General features: G+C 45.6%; 2 protein-coding genes across 4 annotated transcripts in view; both read left to right on the top strand.

Annotated features, from left to right (window-relative positions):
* The window catches only part of LOC141133545 (very-long-chain 3-oxoacyl-CoA reductase-like), a 101858-nt gene extending 82019 nt beyond the window's left edge, over positions 1 to 19839 (top strand). For 2 of the 3 annotated variants that reach the window (XM_073622991.1, XM_073622990.1), the window contains 2 exons: positions 5346 to 5458; positions 19716 to 19839. In XM_073622991.1, coding sequence (XP_073479092.1) covers positions 5346 to 5458; positions 19716 to 19767 — 165 coding nt within the window. In that variant the 3' untranslated portion in view covers positions 19768 to 19839. Of the gene's footprint in view, positions 1 to 5345; positions 5463 to 19715 lie in introns of those variants that run through there. The other variant, XM_073622992.1, reaches the window with a different exon arrangement.
* LOC141134140 (17-beta-hydroxysteroid dehydrogenase type 3-like) overlaps positions 19668 to 20976 on the top strand; it is a 76913-nt gene continuing 75604 nt past the window's right edge. The window contains exon 1 of the mRNA XM_073623724.1: positions 19668 to 19928. Within this exon, the coding sequence (XP_073479825.1) occupies positions 19769 to 19928 (160 nt within the window). The 5' untranslated portion in view covers positions 19668 to 19768. The remainder of the gene's footprint in view (positions 19929 to 20976) is intronic.

Below are 20976 nucleotides of genomic sequence, written 5' to 3'. Positions count from 1 at the left end.
GGGTTAAAAAAAATTTGGGGGCACCACAAAAAAAAGCCTCTGGCACTCTGCCTGAATTTAAATCAAAAATAACATTTCCAAACATTTTAGGGGGTGTTTGGGGTAAAGCACTACTATAGAGCTGATAAAATACATTGTTAAGTGACTACATGAGGTGAATATAGGGGCAGGAGACACCATGCTGGGGAGGTTATTGAAGGGCAAATATGTATGAAGGACATAAAATAATAATTACCTAAAAATCCAGCATGCATGAGAACAAAGGGGACATTCACAGCATATTACAATCATGGTAATTAGGGAATGAGGGAAGAAATACAATATATTATCAAACATTCAATACAATAAAATGGGATATAAAAGGATAAAAATCTTACCTTCATATACTCCTTCTGCAGGACCTGGATGATGGCAGAACAGGTCTCTGGGATAATGATCCCCAGAGCCTGGGGGGAGATGCCTGTCGAGAACTTCAAGTCCTGCAGACTTCTCCCTGTGGCCAAATACCGCAAGGTAGTGACCAACCTCTGCTCCGGAGTGATGGCTTGCCTCATGCAGGTATCCTGCCTGCTGATATAGGGGGTCAGCGAAGCCAACAAACGGTGAAACACGGGGTCCGTCATCCTGAGAAAGTTCCTGAAATCATCAGGATTATTCTCACGGATCTCACGGAGCAAAGGCATATGACAGAACTGGTCACGCTGAAGCAACCAATTCTTGGTCCATGAACTCCTCCCCACCCTGTTCATGGACTGGACTTGTGTCAAGGTCAGGACCCCAACACCAAGCCCCCGCACAGCACGAACTCTACGAGGAGTACGCATACGAAACATGGCTAGAAAACGGTCGGCTGCTCAGAACGAAGTAACAGAACGCACTGAAGAACAGCAAGGCCTGTGAAGAGCGACCTGAAAAACAGCAACGAGCAGGCAAGATCACACAGAAAACTCCGATACGAACTGACTGCACGCACTGAAGAGCAGATACAAACCCACAAGCACAAACTGAACGTCAGAAAATGATCTGAAAGCCACGAGTCTGAAAAAGCGCGAATCGTCTCTCACCAAACTTTTACTAACACGAGATTAGCAAAAGGAGCCCAAAGGGTGCCGCGCTTGGTTCTGAACCGGCCTTTTCTAGTCTCGTCGTACGTGGTGTACGTCACCGCGTTGTTGGCGATCAGAAATTCCGACAACTTTGTGTGACCGTGTGTAGGCAAAACAAGTTTGAGCCAACATCCGTCGGAAAAAATCCTAGGATTTTGTTGTCGGAATGTCCGAACAAAGTCCGACCGTGTGTACGGGGCATAACACAAATACGTAGCTGCTGTGTGTTCCTCTCCCCCATGCCTGCTCCAGCTCACACCAGATAGTCTGCCTGTGTTAGACCCGGCTTCACTACAATGCTTCCCAGAGTATAGTGAGATGACGCGCGTCATGGGGCCCCCAACTGGCCCGGGCCCTTGGCAGTGCCCGTATGGTTAATCCACCCCTACATACCATTACGAGACAGTGACACGCTGGCGCCGCTCAGCTCAGGACAGCCAGGCTCAGGCCTAAACCACGCTGGTCATACATACCCCTTCTCAGTCCACTCTGAGCCGGGAAAGCGGAAGTGACGCGGTGGCGCAAAAAGCACCTTCCTCCGGTCCCCGGCTCCCCGCCAATTAAAAGATACCAATGGAGGACCGAGACGAATGGGTGTAGAGTGGGAGTGTTTGGGGGCGCATCGCTTGCGCCCGAACACTCCCTAAACACGGGCTAATCGACTTCCCATGTGCCCCCTATGGACGGGCCGCTACTGAACTGCAGAGATCCGCAGCTCAGGTGGGAGAATCTGTCCACAGGACAACTATTAGTCGTGCACTCCACAAATCTGGCCTTTATGGAAGAGTGGCAAGAAGAAAGCCATTGTGAAAAGAAAGCCATAAGAAGTACCGTTTGCAGTTTGCAAGAAGCTGTGTGCGGGACACACAAACATGTGGAAGTAAGTGCTCTGGTCAGATGAGAAATTTAACTTTTTGGCCTTAAAATAAAACTCTATGGGGGTTATTTACGAAAGACAAATCCACTTTGCACTACAAGTGCAAACTACAAGTGCAAAGTGCACTTGAAATTGCACTGAAAGTGCACTTGGAAGTGCAGTCACTGTAGATCCGAGGGGGACATGCAAGGAGAATAAAAAAACAGCATTTTAGCTCTCACATGATTGGATGATAAAATCAGCAGAGCTTCCACTCATTTCAGATCTACCCCTCAAATTTACAGCGACTGCACTTCCAAGTGCACTTTCAGTGCAATTTCAAGTACACTTGTAGTTTGCACTTGTAGTGCAAAGTGGATTTGCCTTTTGTAAATAACCCCCTATGTGTGGGGAGAACTAACACTGCACATCACCCTATCTCCACCGTGAAACATGGTGGTGGCAGCTTTTCACCGGCAGCGACAGGGAAGCTGTTCAGAGTTGATGGGAAGATGGATGGAGCCAAATACAGGGCAATCTTAGAAGAAAACCTGTTAGGCTCTATTCACATCTATGCATGTTGCTTTTGAGCGTTTCTGCAGTGCTTTTTCAGGAAAGGGAGGGGATGAGCGAGTGCCCCCCCCCCAGACTGAACCATACCAGGCCACATGCCCTCAACATGGGTGGGTGCTTTTGGGGCAGGGGGGCAGAGGGGCCCCCACCTCAAAGCAACTTGCCCCTATGTTGATGGGGACAAGGGTCTCACCCAGTGGTTGTCGGGGTCTGCGGTACCCCTACCCATTACGAAAAAAAGTAGTGTAGTGTGAAAAAATACAGTAGACAGTTTTCGATAAGTCTTATTAAAAATATCTTCTTCCCTGCTTCTTCCTCTGGTCTTCCTCCATTTTCTCCTGCATCTTCCTCCTCCGTTTTATTCTCCCGCTTCTTCTTTCTCCTGTCTTCTTTGTCCAGTGTTCTTCTTCGTCTGCCGCCATCGACCCTCCTCCAAAGCTGCGTCCCGCTGATCTGTCCATGCCGATTTAAAGCATCGTCAGCTGATGACTCATCGGACAAATCGCAAATCGCTGCAAAATCGTGGTACTTGTGTTTTGGATGCAGGTCCATTGAAGTCATGCGAAACATGCAAAACGCTGCATTATGCTGGAAAAAAAGGCCCTGACCCTTTCCAAAAACACAAAGGCACAAAAATGCATTGATGTGAACATTTTCCATAGGAACCCATGTTAAAAAACATTTCCCTGCATTTCTGCAAAATGCACCAAGAAACGTATTTGTGTAAATCGAGCCTTATGCCTTGTACACACGGTCGGATTTTCCGACAGAAAATGTGTGATAGGACCTTGTTGTCGGAAATTCCGACCGTGCGTAGGCTCCATCACACATTTTCCATCGGATTTTCCGACACACAAAGTTTGAGAGCAGGATATAAAATTTTCCGACAACAAAATCCGTTGTCGGAAATTCCGATCGTGTGTACACAAATCCGACGCACAAAGTGCCACGCATGCTCAGAATAAATAAAGAGATGAAAGCTATTGGCCACTGCCCCGTTTATAGTCCCGACGTACGTGTTTTACGTCACCGTGTTTAGAACGATCGGATTTTCCGACAACTTTGTGTGACCGTGTGTATGTAAGACAAGTTTGAGCCAACATCCGTCGGAAAAAATCCTAGGATTTTGTTGTCGGAATGTCCGAACAAAGTCCGACCGTGTGTACGGGGCATTAGAGTGTGTAAAAGACTTGAGACTGGGGGTTCACCTTCCAGCAGGACAACGACCCTAAACATACAGCCAGAGCTATAAGGGAATGGTTTAGATCAAAGCATATTCATGTGTTAGAATGGCCCAGTCAAAGCCCAGACCTAAATCCAATTGAGAATCTGTGGCAAGACTTGAAAATTCCTGTTCACAGACGATCTTCATCCAATCTGACAGAGCTTGAGCTATTTTGCAAAGAAGAATGGGCAAAAATGTCACTCTCTAGATGTGCAAAGCTGGTAGAGACATCCCTAAAAAGACTTGCAGCTGTAATTTCAGTGAAAGGGGGTTCTACAAAACTTTTCACATATTTATTTGTAATAAATTTGGCAAACCATTTATCATTTTACTTCCGCTTCACAATTATGTGCCATTTCGTGTCGATCCATCACATAAAATCCCAATAAAAGACTTTTACGTTTTTTGGTTGTAACATGACAAAATGTTGAAAATTTCAAGGGGTATGAATACTTTTTCAAGGCACTGTATATGGCCAGGAATATGTGTCCCAAATTATGTTCAAGTGTTTCTAGTGAAGGGTTCTGTTAATGCTACAACATACAAAGACATTTAAGACAATTGTTCTCTTCCAACCCTGTGATAACAATTTAGAAAGACCCTTTTCCATTCCGTCATGACTGTGCCCAAGACTAGCCCCGTTAAGGCATGGAATAATGCGTTTGGTGTGGAGGAACTTGAGTGTCCTGCACAAAGCCCTGACCTCAACCCTACCGAACACCTTCGGGATGAATTGGAATTCCGATTGAAAACCAGGTCTTCTCATCCAACATTAGTATGTGACCTAACAAATGTTATTTGGGTAAATGGGCACAAATTCCTACAGACACACTCCAAAATCTGGTGGAAAGCCTTCCCAGAGGAGTGGGGGCTTCTCTAGATATGAATGGCGACCAACTCCATGTTAATGGCCACGGTTTTTAATGAGATGTTCCCACAATCTCAAATGGGTGTGATGGTCAGGTGTCTACTATTTGACCACGGTGTATGTACTGTATTTTTGTTCATGAATGTATTTATATTCCATATCCTGCTGCTGAGCATCACCAAAAATAATTAATGGCAACAGTCCTTAATAATTAGTAATATCAGTACAGGCGGTCCCCTAGTTACAAACATCCGACTTACAAACGGCTCCTACTTGCAAACGGAAGGAGACAACAGGAAGTGAGAGGAAATCTACCCCTAGGAAGGGAAATTCACTCCTGTAAGAGTTATTATGGGAAAAAGGTGTCTCCGCTGATGCTTTATCACCAAGGCTTGTTTCCACAACAACCCAAAATTTTCAAAATCCAATTGTCATTGGGACAGAAAGTGAGGTGAAATCTTCTGATGAGGAGCACAGACAGCAAAACAAATGTTACAGGGGTGATAACCCTTCCCTGTGCTATCCAAAAAGCTTAAGAATATTTTTTTTGGATGGAACTACACTTAAAAAAATGTACCTGGTCTGACTTACAAACAGATTCAACTTAAGAACAAACTTACAGACCCGATCTTGTTTGTAACCCGGGGACCCCCTGTAACTAGTAATATCTTTCCACCATTCACGTTCTCAGTGATCTGTGGTCTCTTCTCTCTGCAGAGTTACCTTCTTGACAAAATTCTACCTGATGCCCTTCTCAGCTCCAGCCTCCTTCCACCACCTGATGAGGAAGACCAAAGCAAACTGGGAGAAACCACCCAACCAAAGAACCAGTAGCAATTTACAATTTTTTTTATCTCTTAAAAAAAGAAAAAGAAATCTGAAATGAATAAATAAACAAACATTTATTACAGGAAGCATCTGTTAAAATGTATCTAAACCCAAAAACAAAACAAATTATTCTATTGCAGCTTACTGGTCCTATGTGGTGGCTGCATTAGTGTTCTTTTTTTTCATGCTTTTTTCCCTTGGTGATCCTGCCAGTAACACACTTCCTGTACCAGGGTGACAACACTCACCTTTCTAAATCAGGGCAACAGAAAGATAGAAAGATATGCCCACAGAAACCCAACCTTCATCTACTGTCTTTAACATAGTGGCATGGTTCAGGGATAGTTGAGATCAATGTAACTGATAACAGACAGACAGAAAGCACAGGAAGTTATCAACTCACAAGTTTTCTGGCGAGATCAGCAGTTTTTTTTAAGCTTATCAAACCGCTAGCTGTATACTACCTTTAAAGCTGAGGTTTTGGCTGAGGTGTGGCAATTTTTACATAGCTATATTGGTTCAGCTTTGACTAGTGTAATACCCCGTACACACGGTCGGACTTTGTTCGGACATTCCGACAACAAAATCCTAGGATTTTTTCCGATGGATGTTGGCTCAAACTTGTCTTGCATACACACGGTCACACAAAGTTGTCGGAAAATCCGATCGTTCTAAACGCGGTGACGTAAAACACGTACGTCGGGACTATAAACGGGGCAGTGGCCAATAGCTTTCATCTCTTTATATATTCTGAGCATGCGTGGCACTTTGTCCATCGGATTTGTGTACACACGATCGGAATTTTATATCCTGCTCTCAAACTTTGTGTGTCGGAAAATCCGATGGAAAATGTGTGATGGAGCCTACACACGGTCGGAATTTCCGACAAGGTCCTATCACACATTTTCCGTCTGAAAATCCGACCGTGTGTACGGGGCATTAGTATGTATGTGCCATCCCTGTGGGATCCCTGCTGGAAAATACTATAGTAGACACCACTATTACATTGATTGATGCTAGCTTCTGGGTCCTGTGCCGAGCAGCTGTCCTGTTGCATTGCAAACAATGGAGGTCGCTTGCTCTGTAAAAATTCAAAGCGGGCTATTTACTGAAGCTGCATGGTGCAAAATCTGGTTCAGCTCTGCATAGAAACCAATCAGCTTCCAGGTTTTATTGCCAAAGATTTAATACATCTTTCCCAAAGTGTTCCCTGAATGGCACCCATGCCGATGAGTGACCTCCTGTGTTCAACAGGGCAGCCAGTTGGCAAAGGACCCAGAAGCTGGTAGAATAAGGTGACCAGACTTTTAAAATGAAATCAGGGGACATGTTTTTTTTTTTTATTGGCAAATGGCAAACTATTTTATAAGCATATTTTCCTCAAATGCAGTGTATTTGGTATGTCTTTATGGAATTATTGTATGGAAACGTCTCTGAGTCCCCTGTGTTCAGTGGGAGCCGGGTCACAGTAAGCAGACTGTTTCTTCATTTTCGGGTTTAGGCGGTCATGGTGTATTCCTATTGAAGAGGCCGGGCTTCAACTATGTAGCGCGCTGTGGCAGATTAATCTGCCTAAACCCAAAAATGAAGAAATAGTCCGTTTACTTTCCCCCACTGAGCACAGGGGGGTCAGAGACATTTGTTTTGTAAACAGCTACACCGCGGGGGATTAGCTTATTGGTGGACAGGATTTGAGAGTCCCTGCCCGCTCTACCTCTGGGCCCCCCCTGCTGAGATGACAGATCGGGGACAGATCCGGGGACAGACAGGCTCCGGGGACAGCGTCCTCAATCCGGGGACTGTCCCCGGAAAGCAGGGACGTCTGGTCACCCTGTAGTAGAAATCACTGCTGCGCAAACTGTTGGCGCTATATAAATCCTGTATTATAATAATAATAATAGTAGCAGTGCCTACTACAGTGACTTCCAGCTTCCACAGGGATCCAACAGGTATGGTCCATACATACTTTGGTCCAAGAAGGACAGGTGTGACTATATACCTGGAATTCAGCCTTAATAGCTTGCTGGTGCCTTCTGCCAGGCCTTTAAGGGGTTCTGGATGATGGGAGTTGGAAGCTGAATTCCAGATCATCCACCAGCTCCCAATTGTAAACAGTAATTTGTGCGGCAAATAGGTGTTAAGGTCCAATAAAAAAAAATGAATATAGTAAGTATATGCTATTGCTACAAAAGCCATATTGTAATTTAATATTGTTGTTAAAATAACTTTTTTTTTTTCAAACTGTAGCCGCTGTAATTTTCTATAAAGTCAAAGCAATATGGTTCCTGGCAGCATTCTGTACACAGTTGGTGTACAGACTGCCTTCAGAAACGTCATTTTTGGTGAGATACTGCGTACGCACGATCGGATTTTCAGAACGGGAAATGTGTGATGACAGCCTGTGGCCGGAAAAAGCGACCATTTGTACACTCCATCGGACAATTGTTGTTGGATTTTCCGCTGACAAATGTTACATAGTTACATAGTAGATGAGGTTGAAAAAAGACACAAGTCCATCAAGTCCAACCTATGTGTGTGATTATATGTCAGTATTACATTGTATATCCCTGTATGTTGTGGTCATTCAGGTGCCTATCTAATAGTTTCTAGAAATTATCGATGCCCCCCGCTGAGACCACCGCCTGTGGAAGGGAATTCCACATCCTTGCCGCTCTTATAGTAAAGAACCCTCTACGTAGTTTAACCCTCTTTTCTTCTAATTTTAATGAGTGGCCACGTGTCTTGTTGAACTCCCTTTCGTAAAAAAGTTTTCTCCCTATTGTGGGGTCACCAGTACTGTATTTGTATATTGAAATCATTTCCCCTCTCAAGCGTTTCTTCTCCAGAGAGAATAAGTTCAGTGCTCGCAACCTTTCCTCATAACTAAGATCCTCCAGACCCTTTATTAGCTTTGTTGCCCGTCTTTGTACTCGCTCCATTTCCAGTACATCCCTCCTGAGGACTGGTGCCCAGAACTGGACGGCATACTCCAGGTGCAGCCGGACCAGAGCGTTGTAGAGCGGGAGAATTATCGTTTTATCTCTGGAATGAATCCCCTTTTTAATGCATGCCAATATTCTGTTTGCTTTGTTAGCAGCAGCTTGGCATTGCACGCCATTGCTGAGTCTATCATCTACTAGAACCCCCAGGTCCTTTTTTGGTCCCTGACTGGTTTCACCCATGTCATTCAATGCAGTGTACTTATTGGGATGCTCCAGCCCTGGATCGGCCTCCCTGGCACTTCCCCCTCTACCCTTGCTGACTGTCACCCATCTACTCTTTGCTAGTGCCTGCACCTCTTTGTCTCCACCCGCCTCTGTGCTGGCCCCTTCCGGCACCTGCCGTGTACGTTCCTGGCTCTCCTTTAGTATGGAGGGACTTCTCAGTGCTGACAGTTGCTTCCCTAGATTCAGAACCTGGGCTTCCAGGGAAACAATGTGCTTACATTTTACACAGCAGTATTCGCCCTCGATCGGATGATCAAGGAACGCATACATGCCACAAGATGTACAACGAGTCGCCTCTCCACACCCGCTAGGCATCGTACCTATTAAATTTAATGAGGATTGTGGATTACACCCTGTCCAAATTACCTAACAACTAGCTTCCTGACACTAATGCCCCGTACACACGGTCGGATTTTCCGACGGAAAATGTGTGATAGGACCTTGTTGTCATAAATTCCGACCGTGTGTAGGCTCCAATTGATTATGAAAATGTATATCAGCGCACATATGACACAAAAAACCGGAAGCAGCTGAACACCAGGGTCAAACGATCAAATCCCTCCAAACAAATAAATCAAAAGGTGCAGCGCTAAAATCAATAAGACAACCGTAGAGAATATGTAAAATGCTATATCCCTGGGGGGAAGAAAATAATGATGTGATGAACAGCACAAAGAGTGTCCAAATACAAAATGTCCAAATATGAAGACATGAATCCACCAGGCTAATGTGATGATCACAGCAAAATAGTGTGGCTGATAGTAGAACCCTTCACCATGAACCAAATGGCCTCTCACCTGGTCACAAAGATAAAACAAGCAATCTCATGTGGGTCAGCAGATAAATGGCAAAGGTCCTAAGGCAAGGGACTCCTCCAGATAACCAGGTAGCAGGTAGGTGTCGTTTTCATGAAATCACAAAGGATACAGACATAGTGCTCTCCGTATAAAACAGTTTATTAAAGAAAGTGAAATAAAACTTACATAACAGGCACTTCACAAGTGCCAGGACGCTGACATGGAAACACAGCAGAGTGTGTACGAGCGGTGGAGCATGCGCAGTAGCCGCGGATGACGTCACGACGTCACGTTCTGTAAGAATAACGTTCTTTAATAAACTGTTTTATACGGAGAGCACTATGTCTGTATCCTTTGTGATTTCATGAAAACGACACCTACCTGCTACCTGGTTATCTGGAGGAGTCCCTTGCCTTAGGACCTTTGCCATTTATCTGCTGACCCACATGAGATTGCTTGTTTTATCTTTGTGACCAGGTGAGAGGCCATTTGGTTCATGGTGAAGGGTTCTACTATCAGCCACACTATTTTGCTGTGATCATCACATTAGCCTGGTGGATTCATGTCTTCATATTTGGACATTTTGTATTTGGACACTCTTTGTGCTGTTCATCACATCATTATTTTCTTCCCCCCAGGGATATAGCATTTTACATATTCTCTACGGTTGTCTTATTGATTTTAGCGCTGCACCTTTTGATTTATGTGTGTAGGCTCCATCACACATTTTCCATCGGATTTTCCGACACACAAAGTTTGAGAGCAGGCTATAAAATTTTCCGACAACAAAATCCGTTGTCGCAATTTCCGATCGTGTGTACACAAATCCGACGCACAAAGTGGCACGCATGCTCAGAATAAATAAAGAGATAAAAGCTATTGGCAACTGCCCCGTTTAGAGTCCTGACATACGTGTTTTACGTCACCACGTTCAGAACGATCGGATTTTCCAACAACTTTGTGTGACCGTGTGTATGCAAGACAAGTTTGAGCCAACATCCGTCGGAAAAAATCCTAGGATTTTGTTGTCGGAATGTCCGATCAATGTCCGACCGTGTGTACGGGGCATAATACTCAACAAGACAATACACTAATACTTAACAAGACAATACACTAATACTTAACAAGACAATACACTAATGCTCATCAAGACAATACACAATACACTAATGCTCAACAAGACAATACACTAATACTTAACAAGACAATACACAGGCACTCGCAGAACCATGTTGGATGGCAAGCTTTAAAATTTTCCAAGGACAAATGTCTGTTGTCGAATTTTCAGAGCGTGTGTACACAAGTCCAAAGTACAAACACGGATGCTCGGAAGTAAGGACAAGCCAGAAGCGGTCGGTCTTGTAAACTGTCGTTCGTAATGGAGAAATAACATTCGTGACGTGGCACACAATTCTCTTCTTCTTAATGGGATAATAATGAAGCTGCTTTGCTGGTGATACTGATGGAGTTATTGCAAACAAATTTTCTAGTGATATCAAGAATAATATTTTTATGCTTGTTATTTTTTTTTTTTTTGGCGCAAGTTACCACAACACCATTATCCCTTAGTTTTTAAGATCAAAGATACTGTACAATTATGTTGGTGTCCCTTGTCAATTTTACATTGTATTTTTTTTAAATGTAACTGCCTACTCCCAAATTGTCATTTGAAGTAAAACACATAGCCAAGTATTATTCTACACAATTTTTTTATTGTGCATTAAAAAAGAAAACAAATAAAATTAGACATGCTATCTGCCAATAGAACTTAACCAAAAAGTGCATTCTATGCATCCAAAAATATAGAAAATATACCAAATCAAATCATTATTCAACCAAAAAATAAAATAAAAGCATCATGCATATCTCCTCCGATTACGCAACATGGCTGGTTGATGAACGGCCGCTCAGAAACGAACTGAAAAGCACGAAATCACCAAACTCCTACTAACACGAAATTAGCAGAAGGAGCCGAAAGGGTGGTGCTAAAGAGCTAAATAAAACCATGTAGTACGTCACTACGTTCGTGTTTGTTGGCTGACAATTGTGGGCCGTTTGTATGCAAGACAAGTTTGGGGACAACGCCCTTTGGACAAAAGTCAGCGGTTTTGTCTGCGGAAAATCTGATCGTGTGTACGAGGCTTAAGGCTCCATTCATACCAATGCGTTTTTTCATGCTTTTTGCAAAAACGCAGGACATTATTTTTAACATGGGTTACTATGGAACAGATTCACATCAATGCATTTTTGTGCCTCTGCGATTTTGGAAAGGGTCAGGGACTTTTTTTTTTGCTTTTTGGGTTCAATAGACTTTAATGGAGAAGCTGCAGAAAAGCATGTAGTGCGTTTTTAAAGTGATTTTGCCACGATTTGCGGTTGCGTTTTTTAATCTGCTCAACAATAAATTTGCAAAAAAAAGCATAAAAACCGTGGTGAAATTGTGGTAAAAAAAAAAAAAAAAAAAAAAAAAGCAAAAACCACTGTAGAAACGCTTAAAAGCAAACTGCACAGGTGTGAATGGAGCCTAAGCCGTGTACACACGGGCAAATTTTTTGGCATCAAAGGTCCGACGGTCTTTCCGACGGACTTTCGATGGACTTTTGACGGACTTCCGACTGACTTTTGAACGAACGGACTTGCCTACACATGATCACACCAAAGTCCGACGGATTCGTACATGATGACGTACACCGGACTAAAATAAGGAAGTTCATAGCCAGTAGCCAATAGCTGCCCTAGCGTCGGTTTTTGCCCGTAGGACTAGCATACAGACAAGCAGATTTTTCGACCGTACTCGAGTCCGTCGGAAAGATTTGAAATATGTTCCAAATCTAAAGTCCGTCGGATTTTTGACCGAAAAAGTCCGCTGCAGGTCCGATGAAGCCCACACACGGTCGGATTGTCCGACGGATTCGTCACGTCGGACCAGTCCAGTCGAAAAGTCCGCCCGAGTGTACACGGCATAAGGGTCAATTACTTCTAAATGGATACAGACACTGCAGCTTTTCTCATCAGAGCACTTCAAGTGCACCAGCAGTCCCATAGCATTATTATACCAGGCCTGCAGCATAAAGTCATTATTTTCTTGTTCATAAAAGGGAAAACCGTGCATTTTAAAGCACATTTGAAGAGTGTATTATATAGAGATAAGACAGATATGAAATCACATTACCTCTTATTTAGTGGCCACCAGTGCATAGAATGTATCCCCTTCAGTTCTCCCACATAGAGGAGTTCAGCTCCCATGGTTGAGACGCAGGATCTTCCATTCTATTACTAGTGTAGGACCCACTAATTCGGGGTACTTTGTCGCAGTAAGTGGGCTTAGCGCTATATGACCCTATAGTGTGACCAAACAAACCAAATATTTTTTGTACTGTTTGTAGGTCTTATAGCAGCACCATCTTGAATTTAAACGCATTGTAGGGTGTGCCCCCCAAATATGTTTTTTTGTGTGTGTGTATGTATATATATATATATATATATTATAAAATGAGAAAATTCCTCTCCAAAATCCCCCTCAGAGACTGCAGACATGACAAAAGACAAGAGATGGTCAGAGGTTGCGGACATGGTGCAGGTGGTGGTCAGCGGCTGCAGACATGGTGCGGGTGGTGGTCAGCGGCTGCAGACATGGTGCAGGTGGTGGTCAGCGGCTGCAGACATGGTGCAGGTGGTGGTCAGCGGCTGCAGACATGGTGCAGGTGGTGGTCAGCGGCTGCAGACATGGTGCAGGTGGTGGTCAGCGGCTGCAGACATGGTGCAGGTGGTGGTCAGCGGCTGCAGACATGGTGCAGGAGGTGGTCAGAGGCTGTGGACATGGGCACCTACAGAACTTTTTTCAGGGGGGGTGCTTTGGCAGCGGCGATGCACAGTTGCATTTAACCCTTACTTCGACTGCTAGGGGGGTTAAAAGCGTCCCGCTAGCGGCCAAAAAGGTCAGCTAAAACGGTGGTAAAGTGGCGCTTTACCAATAACGCAGCCAGATGGCAGTGTGAAATAACTCTTGAGATAATTCAGCTTCACTTTGTATGGAAGTTACTCAATCTCAGGCATACCATGCCCATACAAATATAGCCTAGAGAATGTACATCTTTCTATATTATACAGTATAGGTTGTTTTCATCAAGATCAAAATATGGCAACAACAGATGTATTGCAATATAGAAAGATGTACATTCTCTAGGCTATATTTATATGGGCATGGTATACACTTCCATATAAAGTGAAGAAGATTTTATAACACACAAATATCTTTTTCAGCAATAGCTCAGCTGTCCAACTTTCCAAGCAATATATATATATCAATTCTCCTCCTAACTGGCACTGCTGTTACCTGTGGTTCTTCAGGATTTCCTCCTGTGATGCGATAGGCCCAGGCACTGGCAGCGTATTCTCGGCCACTGACTGATTGCACGCACCTGTGGGCGGAGCCGGCGCCGCGCCGGCTGGATCTGCATAGCGATGTACATACACAGGCAGGCAGCCAATCACGGAACAGCCGAGATGTCAAGCAGAGGCCCGAACAGCGGAGCCAATCTGATGATCGGGCTGGGGGTGAGGGAGGGACGGATGTTTGTATTATCTGTGATAAGTCAGAAAAGGGAGCAGCCCCAGGTCAGCAGACTTAGAAAAAAAGTCCACGGTGGCCGCGGCCATTGCAACACAGGGCAACTGTCTTAAAAACCTTCTTACGATTCCAGGGGGGCAATTGCCCCCCTTGCCCTATGCTGCGGACGCCCATGGCTGTGGAGATGTCCGGGGTCCAGTCTTACCTGCTCATGTGACGACGAGGCGCCGTCACCACGACATGGTGTAGGTGGTGGTCAGCGGCTGTGGACATGGTGCAGGTGGTGGTCAGCGGCTGTGGACATGGCGCAAGTGGTGGTCAGGGACTGCGGACATGGTGCAGGTGGTGGTCAGCGGCTGCGGACATGGTGAAGGAGGTGTTTAGAGGATGTGGAGATGTCCGGGGTCTAGTCTTGCCTGCTGATGTGATGACGGGGCGCCGTCACCACGACATGGTGCAGGTGGTGGTCAGTGGCTGCGGACATGGTGCAGGTGGTGGTCAGTGACTGTGGACATGGTGCAGGTGGTGGTCAGTGACTGCGGACATGGTGCAGGTGGTGGTCAGTGACTGCGGACATGGTGCAGGTGGTGGTCAGTGACTGCGGACATGGTGCAGGTGATGGTCAATGACTGCGGACATGGTGCAGGTGGTGGTCAGCGGCTGCGGACATGGTGAAGGAGGTGTTTAGAGGCTGTGGAGATGTCTGGGGTCCAGTCTTACCTGCTGATGTGACGACGGGGCGCCGTGTCACGTACCTGGTAGGTGGAGCCTGGAATGCAGAGAACGGCCTCTCGTATGCCTCCGACTTAAGAACCCCTGAAGGTGTGAACAGGGACTCGAAAGTACAGAGGGGCACAAGTGCCTGACTGGAACACTGAAGTAGAAGGCAGGATCCTGTAGTCAGCAGGGAGGTGCACCGTAGTCCTGTAGCAGGTTGCAGACAGCAGGGAGGTGCACTGTAGTACTGTAGCAGGGTGCAGGTAACAGGGAGGTGCACTGTAGTCCCACAGCCGGATAAAGACAGCAGGGAGGTGCACTGTAGTCCTGTAGCAGGTTGCAGACAGCAGGGAGGTGCACTGTAGTACTGTAGCAGGATGCGGATAGCAGGGAGGTGCACTGTAGTCCTGTAGCAGGTTGCAGACAGCAGGGAGGTGCACTGTAGTACTGTAGCAGGATGCGGATAGCAGGGAGGTGCACTGTAGTCCTGTAGCAGGTTGCAGACAGCAGGGAGGTGCACTGTAGTACTGTAGCAGGATGCAGATAGCAGGGAGGTGCACTGTAGTCCTGTAGCAGGTTGCAGACAGCAGGGAGGTGCAGACAAGCTGGGTCAAGGTACTGGCAGGCAGATCAGGTACAGAAGGGCAAACCAAGAGAATAGTCAGAGTCCAAGCCAAGATCGGGGCGGGCAGCAAGCAGGTAAGTCAGGAACAGGCCAAGTAAGTACTGGATACAGGAAAACTGGTAACAAGGTAGCAGGGGTCTCAGGAAACGCTGTAGACCGGACAGCAAGGCAGCATTGGAACAGTCTTCTTTAAATAGCCTATCTTTGGCGCCAAGTGGCGCTATTGGCGCTATTGCGCATACGCCCGTTAGTGCTATTGGCGCTATTGCGCATGCGCGTACGTTCTTTAGCGCTATTGGGGCTATTGCGCGCGCGCGAGCGCCGGATGGCGCTTCTATGCACAGGCATTCGTTTAACCCTCAATCTGCTGGGATAACTGCAAGAGGGCTTTTCCTGACACGCCGTCACCGCATCGAGACCGAGTGCTTCACATTCAAAAGTGGTGCCAGGTGGTGCCATTACAACACTGTGCATGCGCCCCCTCGAGTGTGTATGAGCTTCGGGAACGGCACATGCGCAGTTGCACTGTTGGCCCACAGCCATACTTTTTTGGGCGCCCCGCTGCCCGTAACGGACATTTACAGGCGGGCGTTTGGAAACACTTAAGCGGCCCCGGGGCAAGCGGCCTACCTGGAAATCTCCCGCTATCCCGGTAGGCCAGTCCGGCCCTGCTGATTGGTTACTGCGCACAGCTGCACGAGTTTTAGTAAAAATACCCCAGCAGTCTCTAGTCCTCAATCGCAGCAAGTATTAGCATCACTCATCACTTCTTTCCCAACTAGCAGCAGTCCCATGCTGTTCCCTGAGGGGGATAAGTGATTCACCACCTCACTATAGCATGGTACATGAAGTATATCTATCTCGGGAACATGACTCTTTCCAGTTATCAATGGCCACGACTTCAACAGCTGGTTTGATTGAGAGATACAAGGGGCTAGTGAAGGACCCAATACGCAAGTGTACACCAACACATACACTAAGGGGGTAGGATCAGGTCCTCACACAGGCGCCTATGTTGTTAAATCCTAGGCCAATAGCCAAAAGTATACCATATGAGAGTATGGTGGCACAGATTCCACAGCTGGAGTGCAGAGTTCAGAATTTACACAAGGTTCCTGAAAGAACAAAGCTTAACACGTACCGAGTTACTGCTTCCCATGACATAGAAATCAAAAGTGACATATATGAAGCTGAAGCCTATATTTTTTTTTATTCTATCTTTTCATGTGACAACACTGAAGAAATGACACTTTGCTACAATGTAAAGTATTGAGTGTACAGCTTGTATAACAGTGTAAATTTGCTGTCCCCTCAAAATAACTCAACACACAGCCATTAATGTCTAAACCGCTGGTAACAAAAGTGAGTACACCCCTAAGTGAAAATGTTCAAATTGGGCCCAATTAGCCATTTTCCCTCCCCGGTGTCATGTGACTCGTTAGTGTTACAAGGTCTCAGGTGTGAATAGGGAGCAGGTGTGTTAAAATTGGTGTTATCGCTCTCACTCTCTCATACTGGTCACTGGAAGTGGCACCTCATGGCAAAGAACTCTCTGAGGATCTGAAAAAAAAAATAGTTTCTCTACATAAATGTAGTAAAGTCTTTAGCCTCTTCCAGTCTGAGAACCTCTAAGGCCAAAGATAGCTGACATCCTTCAATATGTAGTGGGTTGTGAGGCGTAGTGGGCGCAAAGATGGTGAAAGTCATTGGGCGCCAGACACTTCTTGGATGTAAAAGAGGTTTTATTTCTCTTAACAGTCCTTTTTTGTATATTTGGGGGAAAGAGGGTTAGGGTCAGGACACCCTTAAGTAGTTGTATATTCAATTGGCAGACTCCGAGACTTCAATAGGAGGACAGCCGTGCAGGGAAAGGCCCCAGCAAAGCGCCACATCTGCACGTGCAGGATTGCTGTCTCCTATGGCAACAGTCTTTAACAGTTTCTAACTCAGACATAACAGTTCCTTCAGCTTCACTACAACTGCCTCTTGTAGTTCTTCAACACTGAGCTCCCGGTCTCTCACTAGACCCTCTGATTCACTGACTCTGAATCCCTTGAACTGCTCCAATCTTTGTGGTAGTATCTCTCTCAAGCATCACAAACGCTTCCCTGCTGGGTCCCTAGGTTGTCACTCCAGATACTTCTCAAGCTTCACCCCTGCTGACCGGCTCGGTCCCTGGCTTTACACACATGGCTGCTCTCCAGCTGGTTTGGTCCCTGACTTGATCACTGCCTGAGAATACTGCTCTGGTACTTGCTTCAGTTACTCACTGTGGTCCCTGGTAAAGGCGGTTGGTCCCTTAGTGGCTGCCAGCATTGCTGCAGAGGTTGAAGGGGTGGGGGGTCAGCCTGTCAGTGCTCAGACCATACGTCGCACACTGCATCAAATTGGTCTGCATGGGTGTCATCCCAGAAGGAAGCCTCTTCTAAAGATGATGCACAAGAAAGTCCACAAACAGTTTACTGAAGACAAGCAGACTAAGAACATGGATTACTGGAACCATGTCTTGTGGTCTGATGAGACCAAGATAAACTTATTTGGTTCAGATGGTGTCAAGTGTGTGTGGCGGAAACCAGGTGAGCAGTACAAAGACAAGTGTGTCTTGCCTACAGTCATGCATTGGTGGTGGAAGTGTCATGGTCTGGGGCTGCATGAGTGCTGCTGGCACTGGGGAGCTACAGTTCATTGAGGGAACCATGAATGCCAACATGTACTGTGACATACTGAAGCAGAGCATGATCCCCTCCCTTCAGAGACGGGACCGCAGGGCAGTATTCCAACATAACAACCCCAAACACACCTCCAAGATGACCACTGCCTTGCTAAAGAAGCTGAGGGTGAAGGGGATGGACTGGCCTAGCATGTCTCCAGATCTTAATTCCTATTGAGCATCTGTGGGGCATGCTCAAATGGAAGGTGGAGAAGCTCAAGGTCTCTAACATCCACCAGCTCCGTGATGTCGTCATGGAGGAGTGGAAGAGGACTCCAGTGCCAACCTGTGAAGCTCTGGTGAACTCCATGCCCAAGAGGGTTAAGGCAGTGCTGGAAAATAATGGTGGCCACACAAAATATTGACACTTTGGGCCCAATTTGGACATTTTCACGTAGGGGTGTACTTACTTTTGTTTCCAGTGGCTTAGACATTAATGGCTGTGTGTTGAGTTATTTTGAGGGGACAGCAAATTTACACTGTTAACCGCTTGCCGACTGGTTCACGCCGATATATGTCAGCAGAAGGGCACGTACAGGCAGACCAATGTACTGTACCTGTACGTTGCCCTTTATAACAAGTGGTTTACGGACGCGCGGGATACCCGCGATTGTCTCACAGAGAGGAAGAACAGGGAAATGCTGATGTAAACAAGCATTTCCCCATTCTGCCTAGTGACACTGACACTGATCACCGCTCCCTGTAATCGGGAGCGGTGATCAGTGTTGTGTCACGTCACACATAGCCGCCCCTCCCTCCCACAGTTAGAATCACTCCCTAGGACACACTTAACCCCTACAGCGCCACCTAGTGGTTAACCCCTTCACCGCCAGTCACATTTACATAGTAATCAATGCATTTTTATTGCACTGATCGCTGTATAAATGTGAATGATCCCAAAATCGCGCCAAAAGTGTCCGATCTATCCTCCATAATGTCGCAGTCACGATAAAAATCGCTGATCGCCACTATTACTAGTAAAAAAAATTATTAATAAAAATGCCATAAAACTGTCCCCTATTTGTAGACGTTATAACTTTTGCACAAACCAATCAATAAATGCTTATTGCGATTTTTTTTTTTTACCAAAATTATGTAGAAGCATACATATCTGCCTAAACTGTGGAAAAAAAATGTTTTTTTTATATATTTTTTGGGAATATTTATTATAGTAAAAAGTAAAAAATAATGCGTTTTTTCAAAATTGACGCTATTTTTTTGTTTATAGTGCAAAAAAAAAAAACGCAGAGGTGATCAAATACCACCAAAAGAAAGCTCTATTTGTGGGGAAAAAAGTGGTTATACAAGCTGTACACTCACCACTTTACATTGTAGCAAAGTGTCATTTCTTCAGTGTTGTCACATGAAAAGATAGAATAAAATATTTACAAAAATGTGAGGGGTGTACTCACTTTTGTGAGCTACTGTATATATATATATATATATATATATATATATATATATATATATATATATATATATAATATCTGAATACTATGCATATTAGTGATGTGATGTTGATACATTGGTGAGTCATGGTGATATGCAGAGTGTGTGTACACATGAGTTAAATCTGATGGGTGTAGACGTTTATCTGACTTTATTATTTGTAGGAGGGAAGAGTCACAATTACCTGCTGTACTGAGACAGAGAGAGAAGAGCTGACATGTCGGACTCGGTGCTCTACCAGGGACTGACCCTGCTGGGGTTCCTGGCTCTGGGATACCTGGTTCTCAAACACACCTTCAAGCTGCTGATGGGGTTCCGAGTCCACATCCTGTCCCAATGGTGGAGGAAGGACCTTAGGAAGTATGGAGGATGGGCAGGTAAGTGTCCCTTCATAGCTGTTTATGTACACACACTGTACAATGCTACACTGCGATCTTTGTGCACAGACAATGATACATTGGGATCCCTATGCACAGACAATTGTACACTGTGATCTCTATGCACAGACAATTGTACACTGTGATCTCTATGCACAGACACTGCTACATTGTGGTCTCTGTGCATAGACAACGTTACACTGAAAACTCTTGCATAGACAATGCTACATTGGGATCCCTATGCATGGACAAAATCGCGATCTTCATGCACAGACACTGCTACGTTGCGGTCTTCATGCACAGACACTGCTAAGTTGCGGTCTTCATGCACAGACACTGCTACATTGTGGTCTTCATGCACAGACACAGCTACATTGTGGTCTTCATGCACAGACACTGCTAAGTTGCGGTCATCATGCACAGACACTGCTACGTTGAGGTCTTCATGCACAGACACTGCTACATTGCGGTCTTCATGCACAGACACTGCTACATTGCGGTCTTCATGCACAGACACTGCTACATTGCGGTCTTCATGCACAGACACTGCTACATTGCGGTCTTCATGCACAGACACTGCTACATTGCGGTCTTCATGCACAGACACTGCTACATTGTAGTCTTCATGCACAGACACTGCTACATTGCGGTCTTCATGCACTGACACTGCTACGTTGTGGTCTTCGTGCACAGACACTGCTAAGTTGCGGTCATCATGCACAGACACTGCTACGTTGCGGTCTTCATGCACTGACACTGCTACGTTGCGGTCTTCATGCACTGACACTGCTACGTTGCGGTCTTCATGCACAGACACTGCTAAGTTGCGGTCTTCATGCACTGACACTGCTACGTTGCGGTCTTCATGCACTGACACTGCTACGTTGCGGTCTTCATGCACAGACACTGCTAAGTTGCGGTCTTCATGCACTGACACTGCTACATTGCGGTCTTCATGCACTGACACTGCTACGTTGCGGTCTTCATGCACAGACACTGCTAAGTTGCGGTCTTCATGCACTGACACTGCTACGTTGCGGTCTTCATG

This window comes from Aquarana catesbeiana, linkage group LG03 (assembly GCF_042186555.1).
Source record: "Aquarana catesbeiana isolate 2022-GZ linkage group LG03, ASM4218655v1, whole genome shotgun sequence".
Lineage (NCBI taxonomy): Eukaryota > Metazoa > Chordata > Amphibia > Anura > Ranidae > Aquarana > Aquarana catesbeiana.
This window is presented reverse-complemented; position numbering and strand designations above follow the sequence as displayed.